Genomic DNA, 26,726 nt, shown 5'->3' on the forward strand with positions numbered 1-26,726 from the left:
CCACAACCTCCAACTGGGGAACGTGATCTGCTCTCCTCGCCAACCTGGGAACCGCACACCAGAGCCCGGACTCCCCAAGGGGTTCCTGGAGCCAGTAGCTGGGCCGGCCCCCAGTGGCACTGCTGCCTCTCTCGTTTGGGGGATGTGCCTGCCTAGAGGCCTCTCTGCCCTTTCTCGGCCCATGCTCTCAGTGCAGAGTGCCCAGTGCCTGGCTGGGTGTGCCAAGGAGCCACCCCCTGTGGTGACTTTGGGGGTGCTGCCCTGGCCTGGGGGGCTGTTCAGGCAGTCCCTGGGGCTGCTCACCGATATCAGGAAGACCTTCACGCCCTGGTCCTCAGTGTCCATGGCCGTGATGCGGATGCTTTTCTCACTGGCCTTGTCGATCTGCATCTGGGCCCACAGCTTGGTGTTGAGGATCAGCCGCAGACTGCCCTGGGTCCGCATCACTGCAACCAATGAGGCCACTCAGCCCTGGTCCCCGACCCCACCTAACAGCCAGCTGGGAGAACAGACACACCTGGCAGGAAAGCGAACCCGAAGGGCAAAACCCACGACTCTTTCACGGTCTGCTGGGCAACAGCTGCCCACACGCTGGGGCCAGCCTGGCACCATGCACCTTCCCCAGCCCAGGATCCCCAAGGCCACTGGCGGGGTCAGAGGCCACACAGAAGGGGGTCTTGTTGATGCCCGCAGCATGGCGGCTCCCCTGGGGAGGGAGGGGATTAGGTGGAGCAGGAGGCAGACTATGAGGTGGGTCCAGAGAGGGACACCCATGGGCTACACAAAGGGGACACTTTCCCTTTATGTGATGAATGTCACATGAAGTCAATACCCCGTCTGTCCCCCACTCACAGGCCAAGCCCCAGCCCCTGCTCTGTGGTCTTCTTAGAAAAGGGGCCAAGCCTAACCTGTGCTCAGAGCTTCCATCAAGAGAGAGACAAAGACAGACTGGGGAAGGCATATGGCGGAGAAAAACTGGGCACAGATTTTACCTCTCTGGACGTGCACGTGACACCCCCAGTGCTACCCGCAGCGGGCCCAAGGCCACAGTCAGCCTGCCTGATCTATCAGAGCCCACGCAATCCGCCTGTGCCCCAACCATGTGGACATGGGTGACCTCTCGCCTGCCTTCCAGCCCAGCTCTCCCCACTGGGATAGGCCTGGACAGTGTTAGAAGGTGTCGCCCTAACCCAGGGCCCCAGATGGCTACAAAGAACGGGGAGCAGCTTGGGGAGGCCTGCGGGGTCCTGGACCCCAACCAACCAGATCTCCCAGAGTCCTCTGAGCTCAGTGTGCCCACCTCTGAAGTGGTAGAGAGCTCGCACGGGCTTGGAGGGAAGGCCTGTGACAAGGACCAAAGGCTGGGTGGGTGAAGGGAAAGGGTGCCTGGGACGGATCTCAGCGAGGGAGGGGTGTGAAATGCGACGAGGCCTGCTCCGCTTCTGACTGGGGACGAGGGCAATAAGCTGGGGGGCTGGGGACACTGTGCTCTCTCCGTCCACATACGCTTGAACATTTCCATGAGAAAAAAACGGAAGCGATTGAGGGGGTGTCCATGGGGAAAAGGAACGGTGCCCCTCAGAAGGACCCTTTCCCTCTCTGTTCTAATCTCAAGATGCAACGTGAGCTATTACTGAGCCAGGAACTGCTGTTTCTGTAAAGGCCAGAGGCCAATTTTACTTTGGGAAGATAAAAAAAAAAAGTGAACGTACGTGTTTCACAGTATAGACACAGGTACATGCTGATTTTCTTCAAACATGTACGTGTTGTACATACACACGCACCACACTACATCCGTTTTTGTGGCCGGCATACTTCTGGGAGTAAGATTCATATCTAGATGGCCCAGGAGCATCATTTATAATAGTCCAAAAACCTAGGAACAACTTACATGTCCATCAAGAGAGAAATGGTGACATACATTCATTGTCAACAGAATATTATTATAAAACTTCTTCCCAAAACAGTTGTGTTTCTAAGAAAAATCTGACACAGGAACATGCTCACAAAATAGTGAGTGAAAAGAGCAGGATAAAATGTCACCCCATTTCCTTTAAAAAGAACCCACAGAACAGACAGGGACCTCCAAAATGTTATTAGCAGAGACTTCTCTTTTTATAAAGAGACTACAATTGATGTCTGATTTCTGCTTTTTCCCTTTCTACCAAAATTAACTGGCACTTTATATGGCGGAGCAAAACTGGGCACAGACCTTCCCTCTCTGGATGTGCATTTGACACCACCAGTTCTACCCGCAGCGGGCATAAACTTAGTTCAAAAGTTGCCAAGTGCTCTTATCTATTTTCACACTTAGAAAGAGGGAAGTTGTGGAAGGGCTGGCAGCTGGAGCCTCTGGGGCAGCCAAGGGGTGCTGGGGAACTTCCTGTGGGGACCCGCTTCTCTGCTCCTTGGGTGGAGGGCCTGAGTCGGGACCTCACCCTTCACTGCCTTGGGATCTCTGCACCCTCTGCACAGGGCCCCCTGCAGCTCACCTAGTCGGGACTGTAATGTCCCGTCGTCAGTCGACGCCATGTCGTTGAGTCTGAGCAGCCCCCGGCCTCTCTCCACCCACGACTGTGAGGTCTTGTCAAAGACAAACAGCTTACACTGGATCTGGAATACAAGGTGGCCCTCTGGGTGAGCAGGGACCCTGGCTGGGTGGCTGCCACTGTGAAAGGCTTCCTGGGAGTCTCCCTCTAACTCCCATGATCTACCAGGGTCAGCAAACTATGGCCTGGGGTCCACATCTGGCCCTTTGCCAATTTCCCATCTTGCTCTCGAACTAGAATGGATTTTACACTTTTTTAGAGGAATATTTAAAAATTTAAGGAAATGCAAATCAAAACCATGATGAGATACCATTTCACACCCACTAGGATGGCTGCAACCAAAAGACAGATAACAGGTACTGGAGAGGATGTGGAGAAATCAGAAGCCTCACACTGCTGGTGGCCACTGCGGAAAGCAGTTCCTCAAAATGTCAAACGTGAAGTGACTACATGGCCCAGCAATGCCACTCCTAGGTATCCACCCAAGAGAACCGAAATCGGAGTTCACACAAAAACCTGTGCACAAACGTTCACAGCAGCGTGGTTCGTAATAGCTAAAAAGTGGAAACCACCCAACTGTCCGTCCACACACTGGAATATCACTCGGCCGCGAAAAGGAGTGAAGCGCTGACACCCGCTGCAGAGCGGATGGACACTGAACACGGGGCGCTCGGTGAGAAGCCACATGCACAAGGCCACCGGTGTGTGACTCCACTGATGTGCAGTGTCCAGCACAGGCGCGTCCACGGAGACAGAGAGTGGGTGTCAGGGGCTGGTGAGAAGGATTGGGGGCGGCGGGGGACTGATAATGGGCACAAAGTTTCTTTTTGGTGGACAAACACGTTCTAAATTAGTAGTGACAGCTGCAAGTCGCTACTAAAAACTACTGAATCGTAGGCTTTAAAAGGGCAAATTTCATAAGTGTATTATATTTCAATAACGCTTATGTTATTTTTTAAATAAAGAATAACCAACAGAGATCATATGTGGTCCTTTACAAAAAAAAAAGTCTGCAAATGTTTGTCAGTATTTCTTAACGCGGATAGATGAAAAAGCAACGCTGAGAGAAGTACCACGAAAATCCTGCACTAAAAACTCCCCTATGTTATATAAATGTGGTTTATAGAGCCACACTAAGTGTCAAAGAATGAAAAGCAGATGAACAGGCACACGGAACTGGATGTGTTGCCCCAAGATGGGGAGAAAGATGGGGACAGTAAAGAGTAGGGCGAAGTCTGCGCTGCATCTGTGATTTTTTTCACCTAATAAAACAACAATGAGGTGCCGGAGTGACAAAATAACCACAGCTCTTAACTCTGGGTGGTAGGAGGCGTTTGTTACAACGGTCTTTGTAATTCCCTGAACTATGTCTCAAAACAGATCCTTTCGTTGGAAAACAAAGCACTATAAGAAGTCCCCGAGCCCTGAGCTCTCAACAAAAGCCCCACCAACAAGGTCCTTAAGGTGGGGACGCAGGCCCCTCTATCACTTCCAAGGGAAGTCCGAGTGCCTGGAGGGTGTGGGTCGAGCCTTTAGGGGCTGGACCCCCAGCTGCAGAGAAGCTTCGGGCTGCTGATGGCCCTCACACCTCCATGTGAGGGCCAAGAGGCCCACCTTCACGCCACCTCACCTGTAACACGTTGCTCTCCGCCTCCTCCCCGGTGATGACTTCCACTTTTTCCAACAAACACTTCCGTGCTGTTGCCTTGGTGTAGGCAGCTGCTGATTCGGCCAGGGACTCTGCAATGTCATTAGCTAAACAACGTTGACTATTTACTTGGTGGGGGGAGTGTGTACCTAACAGGGGGTAAAAGGCCTCAAGGGTGCCAGCCACCCCATGTTCGGGATTTGGAGCGGACCCAGAAACACGCCATGTGAGTGCGGAATCTGCAGGCAGACCTGCTGGGAGCTGTGGGCAACGCTCTGGATCTGCCATTTCCCATTCGGCAGAGGACAGACCTCCAAAAGGACACCAAAGAGAAACTCCCTCTGCTGCCTCCAGGCGTGAAGGAAGAGGGTGACAGCCACCGCACCACACAGTGCCATGGGGCTGGCTGGTTTTAGATGAACGTGTCTCCTTCCTGCTCACTGAAAACCAGTGCCCACGGCTTTCTGGCTGTCCCAGTGGCTGGTTCACGAGGTTATTACTGCTGTGTTGAGTTGGTCCCCACAACCCTCCCAGGCAGGGGTGTGGATGGACGTCACTTGGTACCCCCTCCCAAGAGGCAGCAGGACAGCCACGTACCTTTCTCAGGGGTGGCCTCCTGGGACGAGGACTCGGACCCGGACTCAGCAGCTGAGTTTTCCCTATTGGCGTCTGAGCTGACCTCGTTTAACTTGGGTGGGCTCTGCAGGGAAATGAAGCACTCAGGAGGGGAGTGTCTGGGCGGTCCTGGCCGGCCGACTGCTGTGGAGCGGACATCTGCTCAGCCGAGGTGGCCCTCGGCATCTCTCTGCTGGGCAGAGGGCTGCTTTCTGCCGATGGCTTCTTCAAAGCTTCGTGGACCCGTCCAGCCCTGGCAGTCATGACTGACAGCCCTTCTCCATGGGGCAGGTCCCAGCCAGCCCCCACCATCTCCACACACCGATTCTCAAGTACCATCTGGTGTGAAAACCTAACAAAAAAGTGTCCTCATAGATCTGCCCTCATGTGTCACACGTAAATTGCCCTTGGAGCCCCCAAATGGGGCCTCTTGTGGTTTCACTGGGAGACATGTGCCACCACCTAATAGCACCTCGGGCCGCAGCGTTCACCTTTGTCTGTGTGAGGCAGTTCTTTTGACTTACTCAGTGTAACAGAAAAAGGACTACTGACTGCAACTATTGACTGGGAAAGAAAAGGAACGCAAGCGAGGGAGCCGATAAACAAATCCAGAACCCCGCCCTGGCTGGCCAGGCTCTCCAGGACTGAGAGACGGCCCAAGGGCACCCGAGTGCCTTGGCTGTGGTGTGTGTCAGTACAGGGGACACAGGGTCCCCTCTGAGGTCATGGCAGCCCTGCCCTGGCTTTAAGCTGAGTCCAAGCTGGGTCTTCTCTTACTTGCAACTGAAAGCATCCTAATTTTATAGGAGACAGTGTGGCAGCCACACCACGTCCCTTTGACCTGGAAGAGGGGCAGGAGCTCCAAAACCCTTCTGGGCCCACGGAAGAAAAGGCCCCACAGGGGCCACTCACCAGCACGCGCTCGCTCATGTTCTGGCCAAACACGAACTTGTTGCTGGGGGCGTCGGCATTACTGGTCGAGTTCTCTAGACTGAGGAGAAGATGGGCTGTGAGCGCAGGGACGGAACCCGGTGTGTGACAGGAGGCGGTCAAGCCACTGCTGGCCCACTGGGTTCTGCTCTGGACATGAAGTCTGGGTGACAGAGGTCACTCTGGGAGCCAGAATAAACAACCCCACAGAACTTGGGTTCTGCCTCAGGTGTCCACCAAAGTCCACCGTCCTGACCTCTCCATAGGTGTGCCCAGAGTGGAAAAGAATGGAGAGGCTGGAGGATGACCGAGATTCTGGAGGCTTCTGCCCCGTCCCCACCATCTTGCCCCTGAGGAAGGACTGGGCTGGCTTCTGGCACAGGTGCTGCCTCCTGTCCGGGCCCGAGTCAGGGCCGATGGATGGCCAGGTCCCTCTAAGGCTGAGGCTCTCCCACGCGCACCTGGGCCCCAGGCCGACACACACCTGGAGCTGATGTACTGGAGGAAGTAGTTGGTCGCGGGCGGCGTTTCTGAACTGGGGTGTCCGGCGTTCTCCACGTCAGCTGCTTCGGTGTTCTCGCTGATTAACTGGGAACAGGTGGGGAATCCTTACACTCCAGAGCTGCACACTCGGGACCTCTAAGCTTGGCTTGGCTGCACGAGCCCTCCGCCGTGCTGCACAGCTCCAACGTGCAAATCCTATCATCGCCATGCGCTCGAGTGTGTGTGTATGTGTGCGTGTGTGCACGCGTGCTGGGCGCTGTAATCAACTCCACAACTTTTTGCTTTTAATGGTTAGGGTACAAAAATAATTCATAAGCGATTAGGGAGCTTTTTCGACCTTGTTTAACAAAAATGCAGTCAGGCTGGCACCTTGTTGGTGTTTTCATCAATGCTTCTATACCGAGATCCCAGAACGCTTACAAATCTGGTGTTTTAAGGGGTTTATAATAAAATCATCATTTCTTGAGGGCTTCTTTGATGCCAATTGCCGTGCCCGTTCCATTACATATATGAACTAACGCACTGCTGCCGAGAACTGAAAGGTGGGAATGATGGGCCTGGTCCCGTGAGCGGGAAGTGCAGGCCCAGAGGGGCTAGGGGACCACGGCCTGGAGCTGCCCTTCACAGAGAGGCTGGGATGCGACTGAGACCTCAGAGATCACAAGAGCCTTGGACCTCCAGGAGATACTGCCCCACCCCAATGTCAAGGCACCGTTCCCCCAACCTGATGGCCAGGCCAGGCCAGGCCCTGCCCCCGCTGCAGATGGATTTCAAGGCCCTCCCTCTGCTTGCATCCTCCTTCATGGAGGGAGCGGCCCCCAAGGGCCTCATTATATTGGCTGAAGTCATGCGGCATCAACACCTATTTTTCATCTCTTGGGGCATCTGTGCTTTTCTTGGACAGCGACACCACAGGAGAGTGCAGACAGCATGACCTGCTGTTTTCTCTATGCTGAGAAACTTTTGTTTCCTTACTTTAGTGTTTCTCACCCTGAGCATCACTCACATTAGGGCCAGATCGTCCTGAGCACTGCGGGGTGGTGAGCAGCATCCTTGGCCCATACTGATTTGATGCCAGCAGTACCTATCCCACAGTGTGATGACCACAGATGTCCCCAGACATGGCCACTGATGCTGCCTCTCAGGCCTCTAAAGGCGCTTCCTGCTAGATGAGCTGCTAGAAATGGCACAGAAGGACAGTCCCTGTGGCTGCCAAAGGCAGTGCTGCCTACTCTGATCTCAGAGCGCCAGCACAGGGGGTGCGGGGCCGAGACCCTCTGCCACCTGCACATACCTCCCACCTGATTCAAAGTCTCCAGCCTGGACCCACCTGCCCGGGAGGCAGCCAGGAGGTACCACATGCTGTTGCTCCTATGAAAGAGAAAACTATCTTTCTGCTGGCCCTACTTTTGAAAAATCAGGTGACGGTTCTCAGTCTGGAGTACTCTGGCCCCACGGGGAACAATCAGCACTATTTGGGGATGTGTGGTTGTCACAACTGGGTGTGTTCCTGGTATCTAGAGGGTGGGGGCCAGGGATGCTGCCCAGCACCCCACAGTGTGCAGGTCGGGCCTCCAGTAACTAAGCACGATCCGGTCTGAATGCTGCTAGCGCTGACAGAAAACCCTGAAGGAAACAAAAGTTTCTCACCGGATGCCTCCCTGTCCCCTGCCGCCTGTGGCCACTGCCAAGTCCCGCACTCGGGGTGGCAGGCAGTGCTGGCGGCCGGTGAGGCGTGTGCCAGGGCCGAGCAGCACAGTAAGGGAGGTATGCACAAGCAGCGGTGCTGACCATGGCCGTGGACGAGCTGTGAGCCACTGGACCACCCATGAACAACAGCGCCCGCCTCCTGCCCTTAAGCGGCAGGCTCCTGTTGTTGAACCTGGGGGAGGCACGCGAAGATTGAGTCCCCGGCCCACAGCTCACCCGGCCCCTGGGCACGTACCTTGACTCTGTCCCTTAAGTTCTGCCCGAACACAAACGCCTGCTGCGGGACCGGCTCTTTTTCCTCACAGCTGTCCTCCTCAGAAGTGTTACTAGACTCGGTTTTCTGGAGCTCTTTCTCCTAGTTAACAAAACGACAACCGAAAAGGGGCGTATTAGCGCTGAGCGAGCTGAACCACCTCCCTGCACGTCGTTTGCTCACTGCGTCTCCCGTGGTGAGGGTCCCTAGGCTGAGGGTCATCTGAGGAGGGGCTAGCACCAATAGGAAGAGCGATGCAGGCAGACCCCGGGACCAGATGAGGCAGCTGGGGACACGGAGGGAGGACAGACGGCTGGGTTGCTCCTGGGTCTCCTCTGGCGCAGAGCTGCGCACCTGACTGGCCGCCCGAGACCCCACCATCAGTGTCCAAGAAGCATGTGCTGCAGTAACGAGTTCCGGCTCCACTTCCGCCAACAGGTTGGAAGGTAGGGGCCCAGGAGGGTTTGAAACGGAGTTGTACACGGTCGTTGTCACCGTGTGAGCCTGAACACACAGCGGGGGCTGTGGGGGAGGCAGAGGGTGGAGAACCTCTGGCAGCACCTTCTCTGCTGAAGCGGAGACACAGATGCCGTCTGGCTGTGTGTGAAGCCTGATGCGTTACTGCGACTTGGATCCCACACCTGTCCCTGCCGACCGCAAGAGCTGGCTCTGCGTTCAGTGCCCCTTGTTTTGCAGGGGCTCTGCAACACCACTGGAAAACACGTGCTCTGGCCTACATGATTCCAGAACCCTGAGGACTGCTGCTTTTAAAGAAAAACAAATGGTTTCTGGGCTGACTCCCAGTGGAAAGGACACATGTGTACGCATCCCCAGGAGTCGCTGGGTCTGGAAACAGAGGCAGGACGTTTCTCCACGTAAACGGTGCAAGGCCCTCGCCCATGAAAGCCATTCCTCCCAGGACTCAATGGTCAGGGTGCCTGCTGGAGGAATGCCACCCCAGGCCATGCGGCAATGACACGCTAGACTCGGGCAATGCAGGACCCCATGGCAGAGCTCTGCTTGTGGCACCCTTCCCTCACAGCCATGGAGAAAGACCCCCTTGCAATTCGTCGGCTGTGCTTCTGCCCTGACGCAGCTGAGCAAACCCAGGAAGTCTGAACCCAGACCAAGGCTGACACTGCTCAGAGCAGGTGACAGTCTGCGTGCTCAGCGAAGCCTGAGAAGTCTCCCGCACACTGCGCTCCCTGCCTGGGCAGACGGACCTCAGGTGCTGGTGCCTCATCGGAGGTCCTTCTCCGTGCGGGGCTGTCGGGCAATGTCGAGGTCGTGGCCCCTGCACAGTCTGCTGGGACACTGAGCCCGTTGGTGCCACTGCTTGGGACTGTGGAGACAAAAAGACAGTGGGGAAATTAGAGGTTTAGTGCTGGACCACCTCTAGCGCTCCCCGCTGCCACCGTCTGGACCAACAGTATAATTTCTCCTTTTTTAAGAAAGGAAGGATCTAGTGTCATGCTATAAGTCCCGGATTCTTAGAAAAAAAAATCGAAACCAAAACTAAAACCACACAGAAAAGAGACTATCCTATTTCTTACTCCACAAAGAACTGTGTTAATTTTTAGTGTATTTAGAAGCAATACTTCTAATTAAGAGGAAAAATAAATATTGAGGAACAATTATGAGTTTTAAAAAACAATTTTTATGAATAACTTCTTTATTTTATGCATTTTTTTTCCTATAAATAGTTGAGATTACATGACATGTACTGCTTTAAATCTGGCTTTGGCTGTTCAGCATTACAATAAAAAATTTCCCATGGAATTAAAAACTCTTTAGAAATATTAATTATTTCCCTCGTGTAGGATGTTGCGTTGCTTCTTGAATTACAGGGAAAGATCAAGAGGAAGACAAGGAAAGCTCATGAGGACTAAAAAAGTTAAGAATGAACCGAAAACCACGCCTGTATGGACGTAATGGAAATAGGGTTTGAGAGTTATATCTTTGGGTTGGGGAACAGGATGAAAATGCATCCCTATGAGTCTCCGAGACACACAGGCTGAGTTTTGCCCACAAACACGTAAAGACGAACCTGAACCCCTCAGGGAAGGGGCAGCGCTTAGAAGCTGGGTGTGCACAGAGTGTGCGCACCAGCAGTCAGGTCCGGCCTCCCGTCTTCCCTGGGCTCGCCAGGGCCGCCAAGGGCCATTTTCCCAGCGCACTCTTTATTTCTGAGTGCATTTGGCAGATATGGCCCAAGCCACCTGTGTGGAGACATGGCTGTCCCAGGCGCAACTTCAGAAATGCTCTACGCTGCCGAGCGTTTCTCACCTGTCTGCGAGAGTGCTTTTGGCTGTGGCGCTTGTAACACGGCTGGGCGAAGCACGCTCCGCTGCTGCTCCTTGGGCTTCTGGCTGGGCAGACCTGGGAACAGAGGTCGGTTTGCCCGGGGCCCTCAGACCTTGCTAGCAGAAGTAAGACAGCTCAGGCTCTCAGGCGCTTCCCAGACAAAGTGACCCCAGGAACCCGTTTGATGTTTCTCACAGGCTAGACACTGTAGGGAAGCCCGCCCCCTCCCCCCCAAAAAAATCCCAAGATATTTTCTTTATAGCTAGACATGCAGAATCCATCTACCGTTCTTTTTATATGTGATTAAATGACATTTCCATGTAACCGATCGCATCTCTGACTTAATCCAGTGAGCGCAGTAATGCTACAGGGGAGCGAAAAGAGAGCTCGAGGGTCAAGCACAGATGTGAGGGGAAGCAGGGAAGCCACAGGAGACCCTCCAGACTTTAGGATGCTGCTTGAGCTACAGAAAGGCACTCGGTGCATCTTTTTAAAATACCACATTGAGAAAATCCCCCTGCCAAACACAACTCAGGCAAGAACTCCGAGAGAATACTTCTGGCCTTGCCCGGGCACTCCTGTTGGACCCGACAGGTCTGTACAGGGCCATCACTGGGCCCTGCTCACTAGCAGCGTGCCACTGGATTGAAGCCACTCTGCTAATCAGGGTGAATGCCGTGGCATGCTGGGGCCAGAACATGCTGGAGAGTGAGCCAGCCTGAATCAACTGAGTTATCGCTGGGCATAGAGCCCAGATGTCCCACTCCAAGGCATCTTACGGCGCTGGAGAGCTCACAGGTAGGAGAACCTCCCAGGTCTGACGGGCTCTCTAAAGCAGCTTCCCAGGGCTCACATGTCAGGTGACTGAGCCTGGAGAGCACTGGTGGGGCGTGCAGAGGCCTGGAAGGCTGTGAGGAAGTCCCCCTGCCTCCCCGAAAGTGGGCACTTACCTGCGCTAGGTGCCTGGCCGTGGATTAGCGTTGGTGGCTTTAACCGGAACCCACTGCTCTTTTCCTCTGCAAGTACAAGAGAAAAGCTAAAAGCAAGCCTGCCTGGGTGGGCTGGCGAGGCTGGCAGGGCCAGGAGAGACTGTGGGCCGGGGCGGTCCCTGGCAGCTGTGGGTAAGGAGAACCAGGGCAATGTTTCCAGACAGAAACAGAAACGCAGAAGCCCCTCAACCACCAAGGCTGTGAAGCAGCCCACGTGAGGCGGACGCAGGGGCTTCGGGAAGTGCAGGCTCTGGGGCAAAGTGCTGACGGTGAAGACCCCGGGGCACTGAATGTGAGACAGAGTGAGGGTGAGCACTCCACCAAGGAGCCCTTCCAACTGGAGGGTGAGTGCAAGGCTGGCCAGCCCCTGAGCCACCTCACCCAGAGGCCTGCCGGGAGCTTGGACACCGTGCTGCACTCGCAGGCCATGGAGAATGTTAGGGGGCCACCGCATAAAGGTCCCCAGGACTCAGCTCCCTTTTCTAGACAACTTGTCCGGGATGCGTCTGTGATCAGGAAGAAAGAGCCTCCGTACTACCGGCAGATGTCTGGGAAATGAGACATGTTTTCTGTGGCAAGATCAAGGGTGGCAGACAGCAGGCTCTCTCTCTCCAGATGTGACCGGAGAGCTGTGCCTCATCACTTAATGAGAGTACCGGAAGGCCCGGGAGGAGGAAGCAGAGCTGTTTGTCCTGGCCACACGTGAGGAGGCGGGGCCTCCCCGGCTGACAAATACAGGGGCTCCGGGGACATTCAAAACTTGCTTTCAGCTCAGCCACTGGTCCACACAGCTCCCTTAATCTGTGCATCTTGGCGACTGTCCATCTCAGAAGGCGGCGGGGGTGGGGAGGATGGTCTAATGCCATCCTTGGTGGGAAGGATCAGCATAAAAAGCCTTGTGACTCCGACAGGTCAGGTCTGTCCCCGGGGAAGCACAGGGACAGCAGAATTTTGGGCTCTCAGAGACAGCCTTGTTTTTGTGCTAAGGTCCAATCTACTGGAAAAAACCCTCGTCAGGTGGCAGGGAACAAGATCACTACACAAAAATCAGTTGTGTGTTTCTACACTCTAGAAACGAACGACCCAAAAGTCAAGAAAAAAACTCCATTTACAACAGCACAAATGAGAATAACACACCTGGGGATAAATTTAACAAATGCAAACTATAAAATGTTTTTGTAAAAATCTAAAGACTTAAATGGAAAGATACCTCAAAGGGTCACATAGTGTGTATGATTCCATTTATATGAAATGTCCAGAACAGGCAAATCCAGAGACAGAAAGTGGGTTTGTGGTTGTCAAGGGCTGGGACGGACGGAATGGAGAGTGACTGCTAAAGGGTATAGGGTTTCTTTTTGGGTTGATGAAGACGTTAGACAGTGAATTACGGTAATGGCTGTATAACTCTGGATATGTTAAAACTCCACCAGTCGTTCACTGAAATGACAAACACAAATGCTCTGTCAGAACAAACTTTCAGGCAGGAAAACAGAATCGAGTCACATTTCTGGATGAACAGGGGCCCTTCCCCGCTGTCTCCATGCTGGCGAGCCCAACTGCTCTCCTTGGGCAAAGACAGGATGACAGAAAGTCCCACTGCTGGTCAGTGAAAACGGGCTGAGCCTGCGGGGAGTCTGCAAGCCGCCTTAGAGGGCTGGTGGAAACCGCCCTCGGGAGGAACCCGACACCACGGGTGCAGGGGACACACCCCGCCAGATGTCCCTCCTCAGAAGGAAAGTACCGAATTACATTTCCAAAGCTCGAGATTATTCAGAAGATGACTAGCATTTAACAACATTTAAGAAATTGAGATGAAATTCACCATTTAGGTCATTTTTGAAAGCCCTTAGAGCTGGCTGTGCAATGCTCACATTGTGGCTACAGACTGATGTCCACCCTGTGCTCTGTGCAGAGGCAACGCTAAGAGGCAGGACCCCTGGGGCCGGCTGAGGTTGACCAGGTGTCAGCAGGCCCAGATAACTGTGGCCACTGACCAAGCCCCAGCACTGGGCCCGGTGCCAGGCCCACCCCGCAGATGCACCGGAAATCCACACTGAATGAGCGGATGGTCAGACAGACCAGGCACGCCACACTTTTAAGGCAGCTGGGACTCAGGAGAGAAGGAGCCTAAAGAAGTAGGGAGGTGTGATCACAGGACAGTCGAACCCTGGAGGGCCCTATCACAGGCCCCGTTTTTACTAAAACAAATGTGGTTTCTTCTCATGCCCTCCAGAAACTCACTTTTCCTGCAACATGGTCAGGGTAGAGTCCCTCCCTGCCAGGGTCACCAGGGTGCATAGGTGGCTGTGCTGGTGTGTTCTTGAGGGCGCATGCATGCCCCTGTGAGCTCACTGCAGGAGAGGCCATTCACTCTGGGGCAGCACCTACCCTCTTTCGAATGGTGTCTGAAGCAAGCGAGCTCCTCTGACGGTGCGTCCTGCCCGGCCTCAGAGAGAGTCCGAGATGTCTGAGGGAGCAATGCTCGCACCCAGGGACTCCAGATTTAACCGGGAAACCGTATCCGAATTGAACCTGATATATACTAGAGGTAGAAAGAAATCCAGCAGGAAGTGGCCTGGTGGGGGCTGGGGCCTGGGCAAGTCTGGGGCTGGGGGAGGGTGGGAAGGGCGCTCAGCCGCCTACAGGGCGGAGGTAGAGTGATGACTGAATGTCCTGAGGACGAAGGGAGCCAGGTTTCTTACAGTTAGAAAAGAGAGGTAGAAATTCGAAGGGGAAGGCCAAGATGAACCCTGTTGGTGCTGAACTGGAAGTACCCACGTGAACCTGAGGTTACCCACATCTGCAGAAAGAGATACAGAAATACATGCAAATGTAAGCATATGTCTGCACACAAATATATGTGTATATATGTGTATGTTTCTGGTTGTGTCAAAATGTTCCCAGCTCTGGGCACTGAGAGGGCCTGGGAGCAGTGACAGCCCAATGGCGGTGAGCAGATCTGGGTTTTTCGAGACCATTCTCCACTAAGAAGAGCCAGAACCCCTTTGAGAAAAGGGGAGAGAAGATGATGAGCCTGGAACCTCGTTATGACAGAAAGTAAAGAAAGTGCCTAAAAGAATGACAGGGACCTGCCAAAAGGAATCTGGCTTGATGGGGCCCATTAGCCAAATCTGGGATGATGAAAATAAACCGATGTTTGAAATGAAACGCGAATATTAAAATAAGTACTAAGAACAACAGATTATAACCCACTGACTAAAAGAGGAATCTTAAGTCCATATTGATATAAATGACTAAATTAAGTGGGAAGGAGAGAGTTGTTCCTTACAGTAAATGCCAGTCAGTAGATACAGGAGCAGAGACAGCGCAGAATATCTCCATCCAGCCATCATCACAGTCACGAGTAATTCAAGCAAGAAAATATCAGTGGATGCTAACACAGGAGGGCACAGTGAGAGGTGGAATGAGATGTAGTCATGCCTCAAAGTATCTCTCCGGAAAATATTTATCACAAAAGGGAAGAAATAACTTTACAGTGGAGAAACCAGGCAGGTCCACCCCAAATGACAGATCAGTTAACCCTGCCCACACAGCACACACTGGGTGCCCCCCTCTGGGAAGAGCACAGCTGCACCTGGGTGGTCTAGCTCCAATGCACAGCCTGGGTGGGTGGAGGCACCAGGAAATGCCAGACACACCTCCATCACAGGACTTCTCCAAAATAACTGGCCTGAAATTTTCAAGGCCATAAAAGTCAAGGAAAAACTGAAGATAGAAAGAGACACGGGATATGTGGCTGGGACTGGATGACTTTGCTCTGAAGGACATCCATCATTGGGACAACTGGGGAAAACTGCACGGGGCCCCTAGGCACAGGGACAGAGAATTGCTTCCTAAAAATTTTCTGTAAGTTTTAAGTTTTTTTTTTTTCAAAATTAAAGCTAAAAAATAAGATAGGGTAGCAGGCGAGGATATGAGGTTTACTCTGCAGAGCCGATGTGCAAGTCTAATATGGCTGCATGCTGCACTGGGGACCTGGGCCCACGGAGTGGGCTGTATCAGGGCCTCTGGGGCGGGACCAGATTGCCTGCCCTCTGTTCTCAAGGCTGCCCTGCTCGCAAATGCTGCTGGATAAAGGTTTTGGGGGCAGACAGAGGGGAGTGAGGCCATTGCTCGCAGACCTCAGAGGTGATCATGAGACTCATAATGGAACTCAATGGCATAAAGGAGTCAAGACATGAGGCTTCAGTGACTCACCCCTAGGCCAGAACAGGCTCACCATAACGCGACTTGCTAAAGCCAGCGCCCAGGTACAAGCAGACCTTTAGAATTGGGGACGGGGTCAGGGCCAAATGGTTTGCTTTTAGAGTCAGAACGAGTTCAATTGTTTGAAACGGTGCTGTCACATCAATCCTCAAAGTTACAAAAACTTGCCTGTTCCCTTGACACCGCTCTCATGCCAGAGAATGACTTATCTCGCAACGCCTTTGAAGTCAGCAATGAATTTATATAAGGCAGGTTGGGTTACAGAATTCGGGTGGTTAAACTTGCTCATTAAATCTTTATGAGGAGAAACTTTCAGGAAATATTGGAGTTGGTTCTCCCGCGAAAGACCAAAAAAGGCAGCCCCGTATTCTTCAGAGGGGAATGAGCTGTTTTCCTCAAGATTTTAAAGCTGTGATTAAGTTTATTTACCTCAACACATCTAAGCAATACTAATTAATGTGAGGCTTTAACACACAGAAAAGAGGTCTGGGGAATTACATTTCACATTAGTTACCTCTGGGATGGCAGAGAGAGTAGCAAAGGGGCAGGCAGACTCTTCAAGTCTGTGAGTTTCCAATCTGCCTTTTAAAAACACGAACGTATTACTCGTGTAAAATTGTGAAAAATGAGCAATATATCTCTTTCTTTCCTTCTTTTCGTGCTTCCTTTCCCTTTTTCCCCCCACCAAAAAAGATGTAAAACTCCTTGTAACTAGGCCTTGCTTGCAGAAGCAGAAATACGAAGCGTGTCTCACACCAGATTCCAAATGCACAAACTGAAATGTTGGGAACACATTTGGAAACTGAAAAAGAACCCCGATTTCCAACTGCCCACTCCTGTTAAGATGTTATTTTACAATAGCAACTGCTTTTCATCCCAGGAAAACCCCCAGTGACTGGCTGTGAAAGGCAAAGGGAAGTGAGTTCTCACCTGGTTCTGAGTCAGAATTGCCTGCAGATGGCTCGCAGAAGGTTGATGGCATAAAAACATTGTTTTTTGATACTGTCAGCAAGGAGGTGCAGACAGGGGAGGGAACAAGAGGAAAAACAGAGTGAGTCGGCGGGGCAGATGTGCTACCTCTCCCCCGAGGGGTCGTTCCCCAAGCCCCACTGTGGAGCAGGAGGTGGGGTCGGCATTATGACCGAGGCCTTTGGACACCCAACACTGTCTGCAGCAAGACGGGGGCTCTCCAGCCAGGACCTCTAGCTGGAGTCTAGCAGTTGACTCTGGTCTACTGTGGCCACCTCTTGTCTTTGTGCCCCTGTCTATGCCCTGGCACCCTGTGGGGGCAGCCAGGAGGTAAGCGGAACAAGCTAGATGTTCCGAGTCTTACCTGGGGCCGAGCCTCAGTCATAGCTCCTTGTCACCAGTTGGGGCTCGAAAAGTTGGCTGTACGCCATCCTGTCACCTGTTTAGGATCTTACTGGCACCACACATCTGCTTCCCCTGACAACCGGGAGCCGAGAATTTCCTGGACCAACACACCAGAGGAGCGGGGCTGTCTGGGGCCCTCTGCCCCTGCGGCCTAGGGCCGCAGCACAAATCACCTGGTCTCGTCTCTGCTGCACCTTCTGGATGCAGAGAGTGGGGTTTAGCAGTAGGCTGTAAACGGAAGGAACACAATCACAGCCGGGGAGCAGGAGCCCCCTCATTTCATAGGAACACCTATGTAACGAGCAGTAGTGACCCTTAAAAAGGGATATCCACTGTAGCCTGGACTGCAGACTGTCCAGATGGTGCCTCGTCAGCGAGTGACAGCATACCCATGCACGGGGGTCTTAAGCAGTAGTGAAAAAGGAAATGGCAACGTCCAAAAAAAAGCATTAAGGTAAACAGGTAGCAAATCAAGTGTGTTACAGCGACAACCTTGAAAGGGCGCGCACTTTCTGCACTACCGTTTCTGTAAGGTGTGCATTACTTTTATAAGCAGAAACAAAGCTTCCAAGAGTGACCTTTTTCCCTTAAAATGGTATCCTTAAAGTTCACGGTTATAGAATGTTTTATATAAACACACCAGAATGAACTTTAACTTGTGTAACTGGAGATACTCTCCCAATACATGTGTGCCTCTAAGTCAGTGCCACGGAGGCCAAGAGAGGGAACACGGGACAGTCTAAGGGTGGACCAAGTCCAGATGAGACGGGGACGAGAGGAGCAGCTTGCGACAGCGTTCAGCCTCCAATGAGCAGGGGCGTTCACAGGCTCACAAAGCATCACAAAGTCGCCCTAGCGCCTCTCTACCCTGGAGCCTGTCCCTCTCCTGCACCAACCTTTGAACAAGCCTTGCTCGTCTACCGGCCTTCGTGCATGTGCTCAGACTGTGCACCATCCAGCCACCTCTGCAGGGCCCCAGCCTGGCCCACTCTTCAAGGCTCCACCAAACCCCCTCTGGGAGCTCATGGCATTCCACGACCAAAGTGTCTGTTGAAGCCACTCAGCTCACTATGCACCATGTGTGTGTGTGTGCACACGCACATGCGATTCTCAACTGGACCAAGCTGTTGGTACATGGCACAGGGTCACTTCCCACACCTCCAGTTTATGGACACAGCCAGCAGCCTCTGGAAGGTGGACATGTAATTAGCGGTCAGAGCCCCCAACAGCGCTGACAGTCCTCACCCTCCATTTCAGAGGGGTCATTTTTCTTGGGCATCTTCCTTATCAGTCCACTAGGTCACACGCCTCCATAAGTGTCACCGATCCCAGGCTGGGGCACCTGGTGCTGCATCCCAGGCAAGCTCTAATCTTACTGTGACAGAGACCAAGTCTCACTGATTCTAACTGGATCTGGACAGGAGACGGATGATGGCATGAGATGCTGGAAGGGCTCGGTGGGCTTATAAACATGGATGCTTTCACCATTCAATAAAAGTCTGCAACTGTTACCTGACTGCGAAGGCGGGAACTGGGTTAAAGAGGACGTCCTTTCTCGTTTGACGGGAGGGCAGTAACTTCCATCTTCTCGGTCAGAATCTACGGAAAGTAATGAGAAGAGGAGGAGGAAAAAAATCAAGGTGCTTCCGCTTTTATAATCGAAGATGGTGAAATGATTTAGAGGTTTCCTCACCTTCTCCACCTTCGGGGCTGGAGCCTCCCGCTGACCTCTGAAACGAGAGCACATTTCAGGGTGGAAGAGGGGGCCAGGCTGCCCTCTCGCCTACCAGTGCGAGTTCCATGATGTGCAGGTCCCGAAAACCGGCGCTGAGGGCGAACTCCCCGAGCTCGGCCACCCACCCATCAGAGACTTTCAGCCTAACACTCAAAACCTCCCCCATGAACCTTCTGCACCTGGCTGAGCTGGCCACACGCTAGGGAGCCCTCTGAACGACAGAGAGCACATACACGGCACGAGGATCAGTTCGTCTTTCCATAGGTTACAGCTAGCGGGCGTGCCACCCCCCAATTCAAACACAGCGAAACTATCTGGCCAAAACTTGTTTTGCTGAGAGCTGGAGAGTGACCCTCTCTCCACTCTGATGGGCAGTGGGACTGTTTAAAACGGTCGCACAACAGAGGATCGTGGTGGTCTCCATGCCTTGCCCTGGCACATCCAACAGGCGGTAAGAATCATTTCAAGGTAGACTGCTGTTTCCAGGGCAACTCGGAGCCCTGATGCCGTGGACCAGAGTCTGCTGCAAAGCACTGGGAACAGGACCGTCAAGTGCGGTCAACAGTTTAGCAGAGTACAGAACCCACGGAATGAACGCCTGCTGGGAGGGAAGGTGGCTGGAGAATCTCCGTAACCACCTTTAGTTTCAGAATATGAACAACTAGCGATTAAGATGCCTTAAAATGAGTCCCCTCCCAATCCGGGACAACACACGACTCGCACGACCATCCATTCTCAGGGACCTGTGCTTCTCGAGAACTCAGCAGCCAAAAGCAACCAAGGAGGGTGGACACCTTTCCTCCTGGGGCACTGTTTAAGGGCCAGCAGAGAAGCCAGTTTTCCAGAAAAGCCTCTAGGGCTCAAGTTCAGCTAAATGATGACCAGCTGCCTGGGGGAGCTGTGAGGAATGAACCCAGACGGCGCACGTGAAGCCCGAACGGCGTGGAGCAGTAACCCGCTCCCTGCTGACAAGGGAGCCCGGGGGACCTCCTAAAGCCGGGCAGCTGGACTCTGGTGACCTGGCGCTCTCTCCCCGTCCGTCTGAAGGCAGGGACCTCAGATTCTGCACTGGTGAGAATCTCCTAAAGCTGGGGGTAGCACACTTTTTCAGAAAGGTCCAGAAAGCATTTCCAGCTTCGTGGGCCACGTTATATATTGTTTTTGTTTTTACAATCTTTTACAAAGCTTGTGGTGGTGTTTGGATCCAGAGTGTGTGGATCCGTGTCCTGTAGGATGGTGAGAGCCTGGACAGTGAGCGAAGGGTCCTAAGCTGGACACCTCTCCTGTGTGAGCTGATGAGTCGAGTTTGAGCCAGAAAAGCCCACCTGGGCTTCTTGCTCCAAGTCCGTGTCCTAAGAGCTCCCTAGAAGTGTCTGTGAAGGTAAGAATGACACTGTCTCCAAGTGTGACCTGGCGGACTGGGAGGCTCAGAGAGGACCATCCATCCAAGTGCTTGGAGAATGTAAACCCTTGGGATAATGGGTTCAACAGTCTCCGGGGCAGCTGTGAACTAACCACGGGGACCACAAAGAGCGCGAACTGCTCGACATCCCCTCGAAGGCTTGTAGACCCAGGTAGTTTCCCCCAGCTCTGCCACTGCCCAAACAAGAAACCTTGGCAAAGTAGCTCCCTTGGACAAGGGGGTGCTGACATCTCCCCCACAGGGAGGTGGCAAGGGGTCAACAGGATAAGTAGGTGATGCCTGCTCAGCCCAGCACCTGGCCTTGTAACCGTCGCGTTTGTGGCCCCACACACCTGGTGTGGCCACCCTCTCCCAGCAGGCTCCAGTCTGCTGGACCTTCACTCTTGGGCGGGGCTTCAGAGCTCAGAGCTTAGGCCTGAACTGGAGAGCTGGATGCGGAGCAATGTTCTGGGGGCAGATGGGAGTTGAGGGGCCAGGTCTGGGGACCCTCAGAGAGGATAAGAGGAAGGTCTGGAGCGCGGGACTTAGCATGGGGGCTGAGATGCACTCCCGCAGCACCGTGAGTCTGCAGGCCAGGGTCCAGCATGACATCCGGCAGCACAGAGCTGTCACGGCCACGTCAGGCCTTCTCTCTTGGGATGACGCCCGTCCCTGAGTAGCATTACGAGGGTGCAGGCTCCGGCCTCCCTCCAACTCCTTCGCGGCGGGGCCCCCATCCCAGGTCCACCTCTGCCCCTATCCTCAAGTCCTGTGGCTCTGCAGGTCCTGTGGGATCTGCCACTTCCTAGACTGACTCTGGGACCTGGAAACAGCCACCGTCTCTGGACTCTGGAGACGCTGTTCCCTCATCCACCGATGCCCTCCTTCCCTCGACATCTTGTGTGAGAACAAAGCCCTTGGTCCTCTGGCAGCCCTCTCACTCCGACTGCGGCAGGGTCCCCGCCAGACTCCAAGTTCCCGGGGGACTGGCCCGCGGCCCCACACAGCAGGAGCCTGCTCGGCATCGGCTCAGTAAGGGGCCGTGGAGCAGCCGTGGAAGCCCATGTCCCCCGGGCTGCGGCAGAGCAACGGCCCATGTTTCCTTGTGCTTCCTCGGCTGCCGCAGAGGCCGCCTCGCCCGGCTTTCCTCTGCCCTGCTGGCCGTGCAGTTCGTTTCCGTGTGTGACTCTTCCAAGGCTCCTTCTGCAATGGTCGGAGAAGACTGTATGATTTCAATCCTTTGAGATTCGGAGACTGGTTCTGCGGCCTAGCAAGTGGTCCACCCTGGAGAACGTCCCGCGTGTCCGTGAGGGGAGCGTCTACTCTGTGGCTGCTGGGTGGAGCGCTCTGCAGACACGCCGGGGCGGCCTGGGTCTGTGCTGTTCGAGTCGAAGTCCCCATCCGTCTGGGTGTCCTACCGACAACCGAAAGTGTGGCACTGAGGTCTCCGACTGTCCTGACTGAACTGTCTGCTTCTCCCTTCAGTTCTGCCAGGTTTGCTTCATGTATTTTGGGGCTCTCTTAACCACACCTAACTTCCTTACCCCTGCTAATGATACCCCAAAACCTCAGGTACTCGGATTACCTTAAGCATGTGATGCTTAAGGACCCTCTCCCCAGACCAGGAGATGGGGCCTCTGGGCCTTCACTCCACCTCTCAGGGTCCGGGACTGCTAACCAGGACGCCTGGTCCATCTCGCACCACCTGTCCTTGCTGTCACACTCCAGCCTGTCTCCTTCCTGTTTCCTGTGCACGTCAGCACTGTTCCCGCCTCAGGGCTACCTCTCCATGTGCTAGTCCCAAGGCCTAGAAAGCTTCCCCTGCAGGTCCACTTCACGGGGCCCCCCCATCCTCCTCCAAGGCGAACCAGGGCCCCGCCCCTGCCTACTTTGCTGCCAGAGCGGGAGCAGTTCTCCACCCTCCGGCCTCTCTTGGGCCTCTACACTGCTTTGCGTGTCACGGTCAGAAATGATCTAATGTGCCTGTCTGGTGCCTCTCTCCTGCTGCGGGGCCCCACTCTGTCTGTCCTGCTCACAGCTCACACCCTGGACACGGTGCACAAAGATGCCTAACAAGTCCTGGAGCTCGCGTCTTCCACTGTAACCCCTTTGGTGACCTGGAGAAGAAAAGGTGCCTGGCCAGGAAAGATTCAGACACTCCTAGACCCCATACCCTGAAATCCTCGCCTTCAGTCTCTTCTAAAAACAATCCCACAGGCATGCGGTAAGCCTCTTAGTCCTGGAAAAGCTGGGAGGCCGGGGCTTGGGAAGGACGACACAGGAAGACACCCTCACCCAGAGAACTTTCCAGAAACTGCTAGACCCTTGTGCTGGGTCTGAAACGGCTGACTCAGAGCCATGAGAAAACTGATGCTGACAACTCTCCTCAGAAGAAACTAGTGTGAGCAAGCAGTAGGACAGAATGTAAGGCGAAGTCATTTCTGTGTGCCTTTGGATATGCTGACTCTTCTAGAAATCCTCAACAGATGCCCATGTGAGGTGTGCTCTGCCCCCCACATCCCGCTGGAGAAGGGCTGAGTTTGCTGTCCAGCTGCCTCATGCTGTCGTCCCCCAAAGCGGGAAAAGGTCTGGGGTGCAGTAATCCCCCTTCGAGCCCCACTGCCCCAGCCCACACAAGGCCAATGCTGGCTCCACCAACACTTTCCTTGGATACAGCAGCTTGGTGGCCAGGACCTCTTCCATGTCAAAGCCGTCTGGGGGCTAAGGGAGCAGCTACTCAGGGGTCAGTCTAGAACAATGCCTGGGACTTCAACTCCTCAGACATGAGGCCTGCAACCCAAGGCTCAGGACGACCCCTACGAGGCCTCGTGGGAGGAGGGGTCTACACACAGGCTTTCGGGACCTGTGCTTCCCGGGGGCGGGGAGGTGGAGGGGGGGAGGAGCGAGGACAAAAGCCGAGTGCAGAAGCCCCATTTCCTCCTCCGCCTCTTTCCACACTGGAATGCACCTCTGTGAGGATGACAGCTAGGGGACGCTGGGGTCAGCACCCATTTGGGACTCAATGACAAAAGGATCCCCAACTAACTCTGACATAAGGAGGCAATGAAAAAGAACAAAGATAACCTTTCGACTGGTTTCTCTGGCATTGGGACAGTGTGAACGAATGAAGCAGGTTCATAAAAGATGGAAGTCTTCCTAGCTCTGTGCGTGTGTGCGTGCGCGTGTGTGCGTGCGTGTGCGCGCATGCGCGCCCGCTGCAGCCTGGGAAGCAGGCCAGCCTGCAAGAATGGAAGGAGCCGCTCACTGCATGCGTCGGGGGCAGCCCTGCAGCCCTGTGGCCGGGCAGGGGCAGGCGGCAGCCATTCTCTCCCCAGAGAAGCCGCTGGACTCCCAGGGGAAGCAGCTCGCTCTAGGAGGCGTGTCAGTCCCCATCGCCAAGTACAAAATTGGAGGTGATGTCTAACCCAGGATGGGACTGCAGGAGTGGGAAGCTTCTGTTCTTCGTATAAAGGAAGAAATGGTGAAAATTACGATTGTTACATTTATTAAAGATCATCTTCCTCCAAAAAAACACATAGCTCTTGTAAGGCTGCCTAGTGTGGCCTCAAGGGGGACAAAGGTGCCAGTCCAGGGCAGGGGATGGAGTTGGAGACTGTCTCAGAAGCTGACACCGACAGACACACAGGTAGTATGCAGGAGTGAAGGCCGCTGCCTTCCTGACCTCCTGGAAAAGACCAGAAAGCAAGACTGAGTCAGGTAAATTCCTTCCAGGACACACGGGACACCACTGGGCCTGCCTAGGCCTCAGCGACTCCAGTCTGCGCCGACCAGTTACAGTCTGGCCGCTGTGAGCTGAAAAATCAATTAAGAGCAGGACCTGCCGACGCGTCCTTGTTTTCATATAGACTGTGGGCCAAGCTGATGCTGTTTATTCTGTGACTGAGGCAACTAGCTCAGAGATTCTCACCAAAAAGGCACAAACTGAGAGAAGAACAGCAGAGGTGGCCCCCAAAGATGTGAAGTTGGGCGGGGGTGGAATGAGGGTCAGAGCCCGTCCATCAGGAGCTGGGGGATGAGGGAAGCTGTCCAGCCAGGGGGCTCGTTCCAGAATCTTTCTAAGCTTCCTGGTGGGTCTCATAAACAGATTTTAGGCTCGTCAGCGCCCTGGCTCGGAGCTTCAGTCCAGCAGACTTCAGCCAGGCTCAGGATAAGCACTAAGCTGCTCGCTTTCTCTGGATCGGAGAAACTAAATCTGAATGTGGTTTGGTCTTCTGCAAACTGCCTTCTGAAAGCCAGGAAGTCTGATATATAGAGACTTTTTCCTGTTACTGAGTCTTCGATGGCCAGAGAGCTGATGAGACTGAAAGATGATCAGGGCCCTTTATAAGAAATGATTCAGTGAGCCACTATTTATTATGAGGAGCTGGCGCTTACAATCCCCCGAGGGATCAGAATGTGGCAGAGAAGAGACTGGACGTGATGGATGAGACCTGCTGAGTTACATGTGGGCGGTTTCCTGAACTCCAGTGTCGTACAGAACGAGATCCAAGTCTGTTCTGATGCAAAAGCAATGAGTTAACCAAGGAAAAATCTCAGCCCGAGAAGCTGGGGTTGGGTTCTATTCGCCTTGATTTATGCCCTAATTGACCTAAAAACCAAAGTGTACTTTGCCTTGAACATGCCCGATCGGCAGAGAAAGCCAACTACTGATGGGAGCCATTAGCAACCAGCCAGGGTTTTCTCTGCTGAGAGCCCCATGGAGTGAGCCCTGGGTGAGCCCTTAGAGCTGTCCCCAACCGATGCCGACAGTGGCGCCTGCTGGGACTTCTGACGGAACTGGGCATTCCTATCGTTACAAATGCTGAAATTAAACAATTCATGTGTGTATGTCACATGGATGGCCTTTGCCACTGTGCTGTTACATTCATAAACTGCTCCTCCGAGTCCTGGCTCTTTCCCACGGTGACTTCACAACCCATCTCAGGTTCCCTGCCAGAACACTTAACCTCGCGTTTGCCAATCTGGGGACTGATTGAATTTCTCAGGATGAGAGCCTCCAACCCAAAGTCCACAAGAACGGAGAGGCCGGGCCTCAGAGATCGACATCTAGACTGCTCGCAGGTGGAAGGTGAGAGCCCCCAGGGCACTTCCTGGACACGCCTCTTGTGAGGTGGGGACCCACCGGTCTCACCAAGTGGGCATTAGGAGTAAGAGGGCCCCAAAACAGCCATGTGCCTCTGGGAGAGTAGGTGCTGTGCCACGAGCTCTGATATCTAGCCGTCTCAGTTAAAAACTCTCACCTTCCCCAATCAGAGACGCCTCTGTAAGTTTTGTTTTCACACCAGGCAGCAGCAGAAGGCCACATGACCTCTTGGATAGATCCGCATGACAGTCACCTATCCTCAGGGCACTGAGAACACCTTGTCCCGTGCGTGTGAAGGCCGAAGGCACAATAACTCACAACATCTGACTCACGAGAAGGTTCCAGGAGCTGCTCCGCCCCTAACCAAAACAGTGATCACCTCCTAATTCTTGCTGTGTCGGCTCTCATGTGAGGGCTGTGATGCCAGAACACTCTAGAATACGTGCTTCCTGGCTGGACTCTTTATTGCGCTTCTGGATACATTACTTTACCCCAAACCCACTTCTACGCAAGGAAGGACTGCCCCCCCATCCAACCCCATGGTAAAGACGTTCTCCACCGCACACCGATTCCTCCCTTGTTAAACCGTGACTTTGACCTCATCTCGGCTGAACACGACCTCCTCCTTGTATCCCAGGGTTTGGTGGCTCTAACTGAATGTTAATGGCTTTCTGAAGAACACAGGGTACTGGTGACGTGACACAAGGAATCACTAAAGGTCTGGGATTGTGACGCCCTGGAAGGCTGCCTGGTGTTCCGCACGGCAGGGTGGGGTCCTCTGTTTTCTTGCAAAGAGTCATTGTTCCCTGTCATGAGGATGGGGGACCCTGTCACGAGGTACATAGAGGGCGGAGTTTTCAATCCTGAATGTATGATTATGTTTACCTTTCCCAATTTATCAAACTCCAAACACTCAGGACATTCCTCGTCCTCGGAAGTTCACAATCTTCTCCACCTATTGTCTTCAAAAGCCTTCTTAACACAAAGAGAAAGGGCTCAGGGGTTCCCTCTGGAGTCAAAGAAGAGTCTTCTCTTCCTCCTGCTTTGACTGAAGACAAGCAGTTCACAGCCTAACCACAGTCCAGACACAACCGGCTTGCAAAGCAACTGGCGTTGGACACCTTCTCTTCCTACAGATCAAGGAAGTCAGAGCTCCTTGTTTTTCTAAGACAATGAACTTGAAGGCTCAGATTCAGGGAGGGAAGAAAGAAAAAATAGAAGGAGGAAAAAGAGGTCGAATCTGACTTGGAAGGTCCTACCCATTCCTCAATTCCTCTTTGACCCCTTGTGTCTCTCTCAGGAAACAAGATTAGCTTCTTGCATGGGGAAATATTCCCGCAGCTGGAGAAGTCTCGATGTAAAAGGGGCCCTCATCTTCCCTG

At 53.6% G+C, this 26,726-nt stretch overlaps 1 protein-coding gene across 10 annotated transcripts in view; it reads right to left on the reverse strand.

Moving 5' to 3' along the window:
- Nucleotides 1-26,726, reverse strand: part of RANBP3 (RAN binding protein 3) — a 52,746-nt gene that overhangs the window by 1,793 nt on the left and 24,227 nt on the right. For 2 of the 10 annotated variants that reach the window (XM_015585544.2, XM_015585556.2), the window contains 13 exons: nucleotides 18,797-18,833; nucleotides 18,616-18,702; nucleotides 16,660-16,731; nucleotides 11,464-11,529; nucleotides 10,496-10,588; nucleotides 9,433-9,551; nucleotides 8,192-8,311; nucleotides 6,227-6,330; nucleotides 5,725-5,803; nucleotides 4,795-4,897; nucleotides 4,180-4,304; nucleotides 2,493-2,613; nucleotides 304-446 (listed from right to left, as the gene is read on the reverse strand). In XM_015585544.2, the coding sequence (XP_015441030.1) occupies nucleotides 304-446; nucleotides 2,493-2,613; nucleotides 4,180-4,304; nucleotides 4,795-4,897; nucleotides 5,725-5,803; nucleotides 6,227-6,330; nucleotides 8,192-8,311; nucleotides 9,433-9,551; nucleotides 10,496-10,588; nucleotides 11,464-11,529; nucleotides 16,660-16,731; nucleotides 18,616-18,702; nucleotides 18,797-18,833 (1,269 nt within the window). Of the gene's footprint in view, nucleotides 1-303; nucleotides 447-1,712; nucleotides 1,877-2,492; nucleotides 2,614-4,179; nucleotides 4,305-4,794; nucleotides 4,898-5,724; nucleotides 5,804-6,226; nucleotides 6,331-8,191; nucleotides 8,312-9,432; nucleotides 9,552-10,495; nucleotides 10,589-11,463; nucleotides 11,530-16,659; nucleotides 16,732-18,615; nucleotides 18,703-18,796; nucleotides 18,834-26,229; nucleotides 26,351-26,726 lie in introns of those variants that run through there. The other 8 variants (XM_015585551.2, XM_025043490.1, XM_006904136.3 and 5 more) reach the window with 6 other exon arrangements.

This window comes from Pteropus alecto, unplaced genomic scaffold (assembly GCF_000325575.1).
Source record: "Pteropus alecto unplaced genomic scaffold, ASM32557v1 scaffold30, whole genome shotgun sequence".
Lineage (NCBI taxonomy): Eukaryota > Metazoa > Chordata > Mammalia > Chiroptera > Pteropodidae > Pteropus > Pteropus alecto.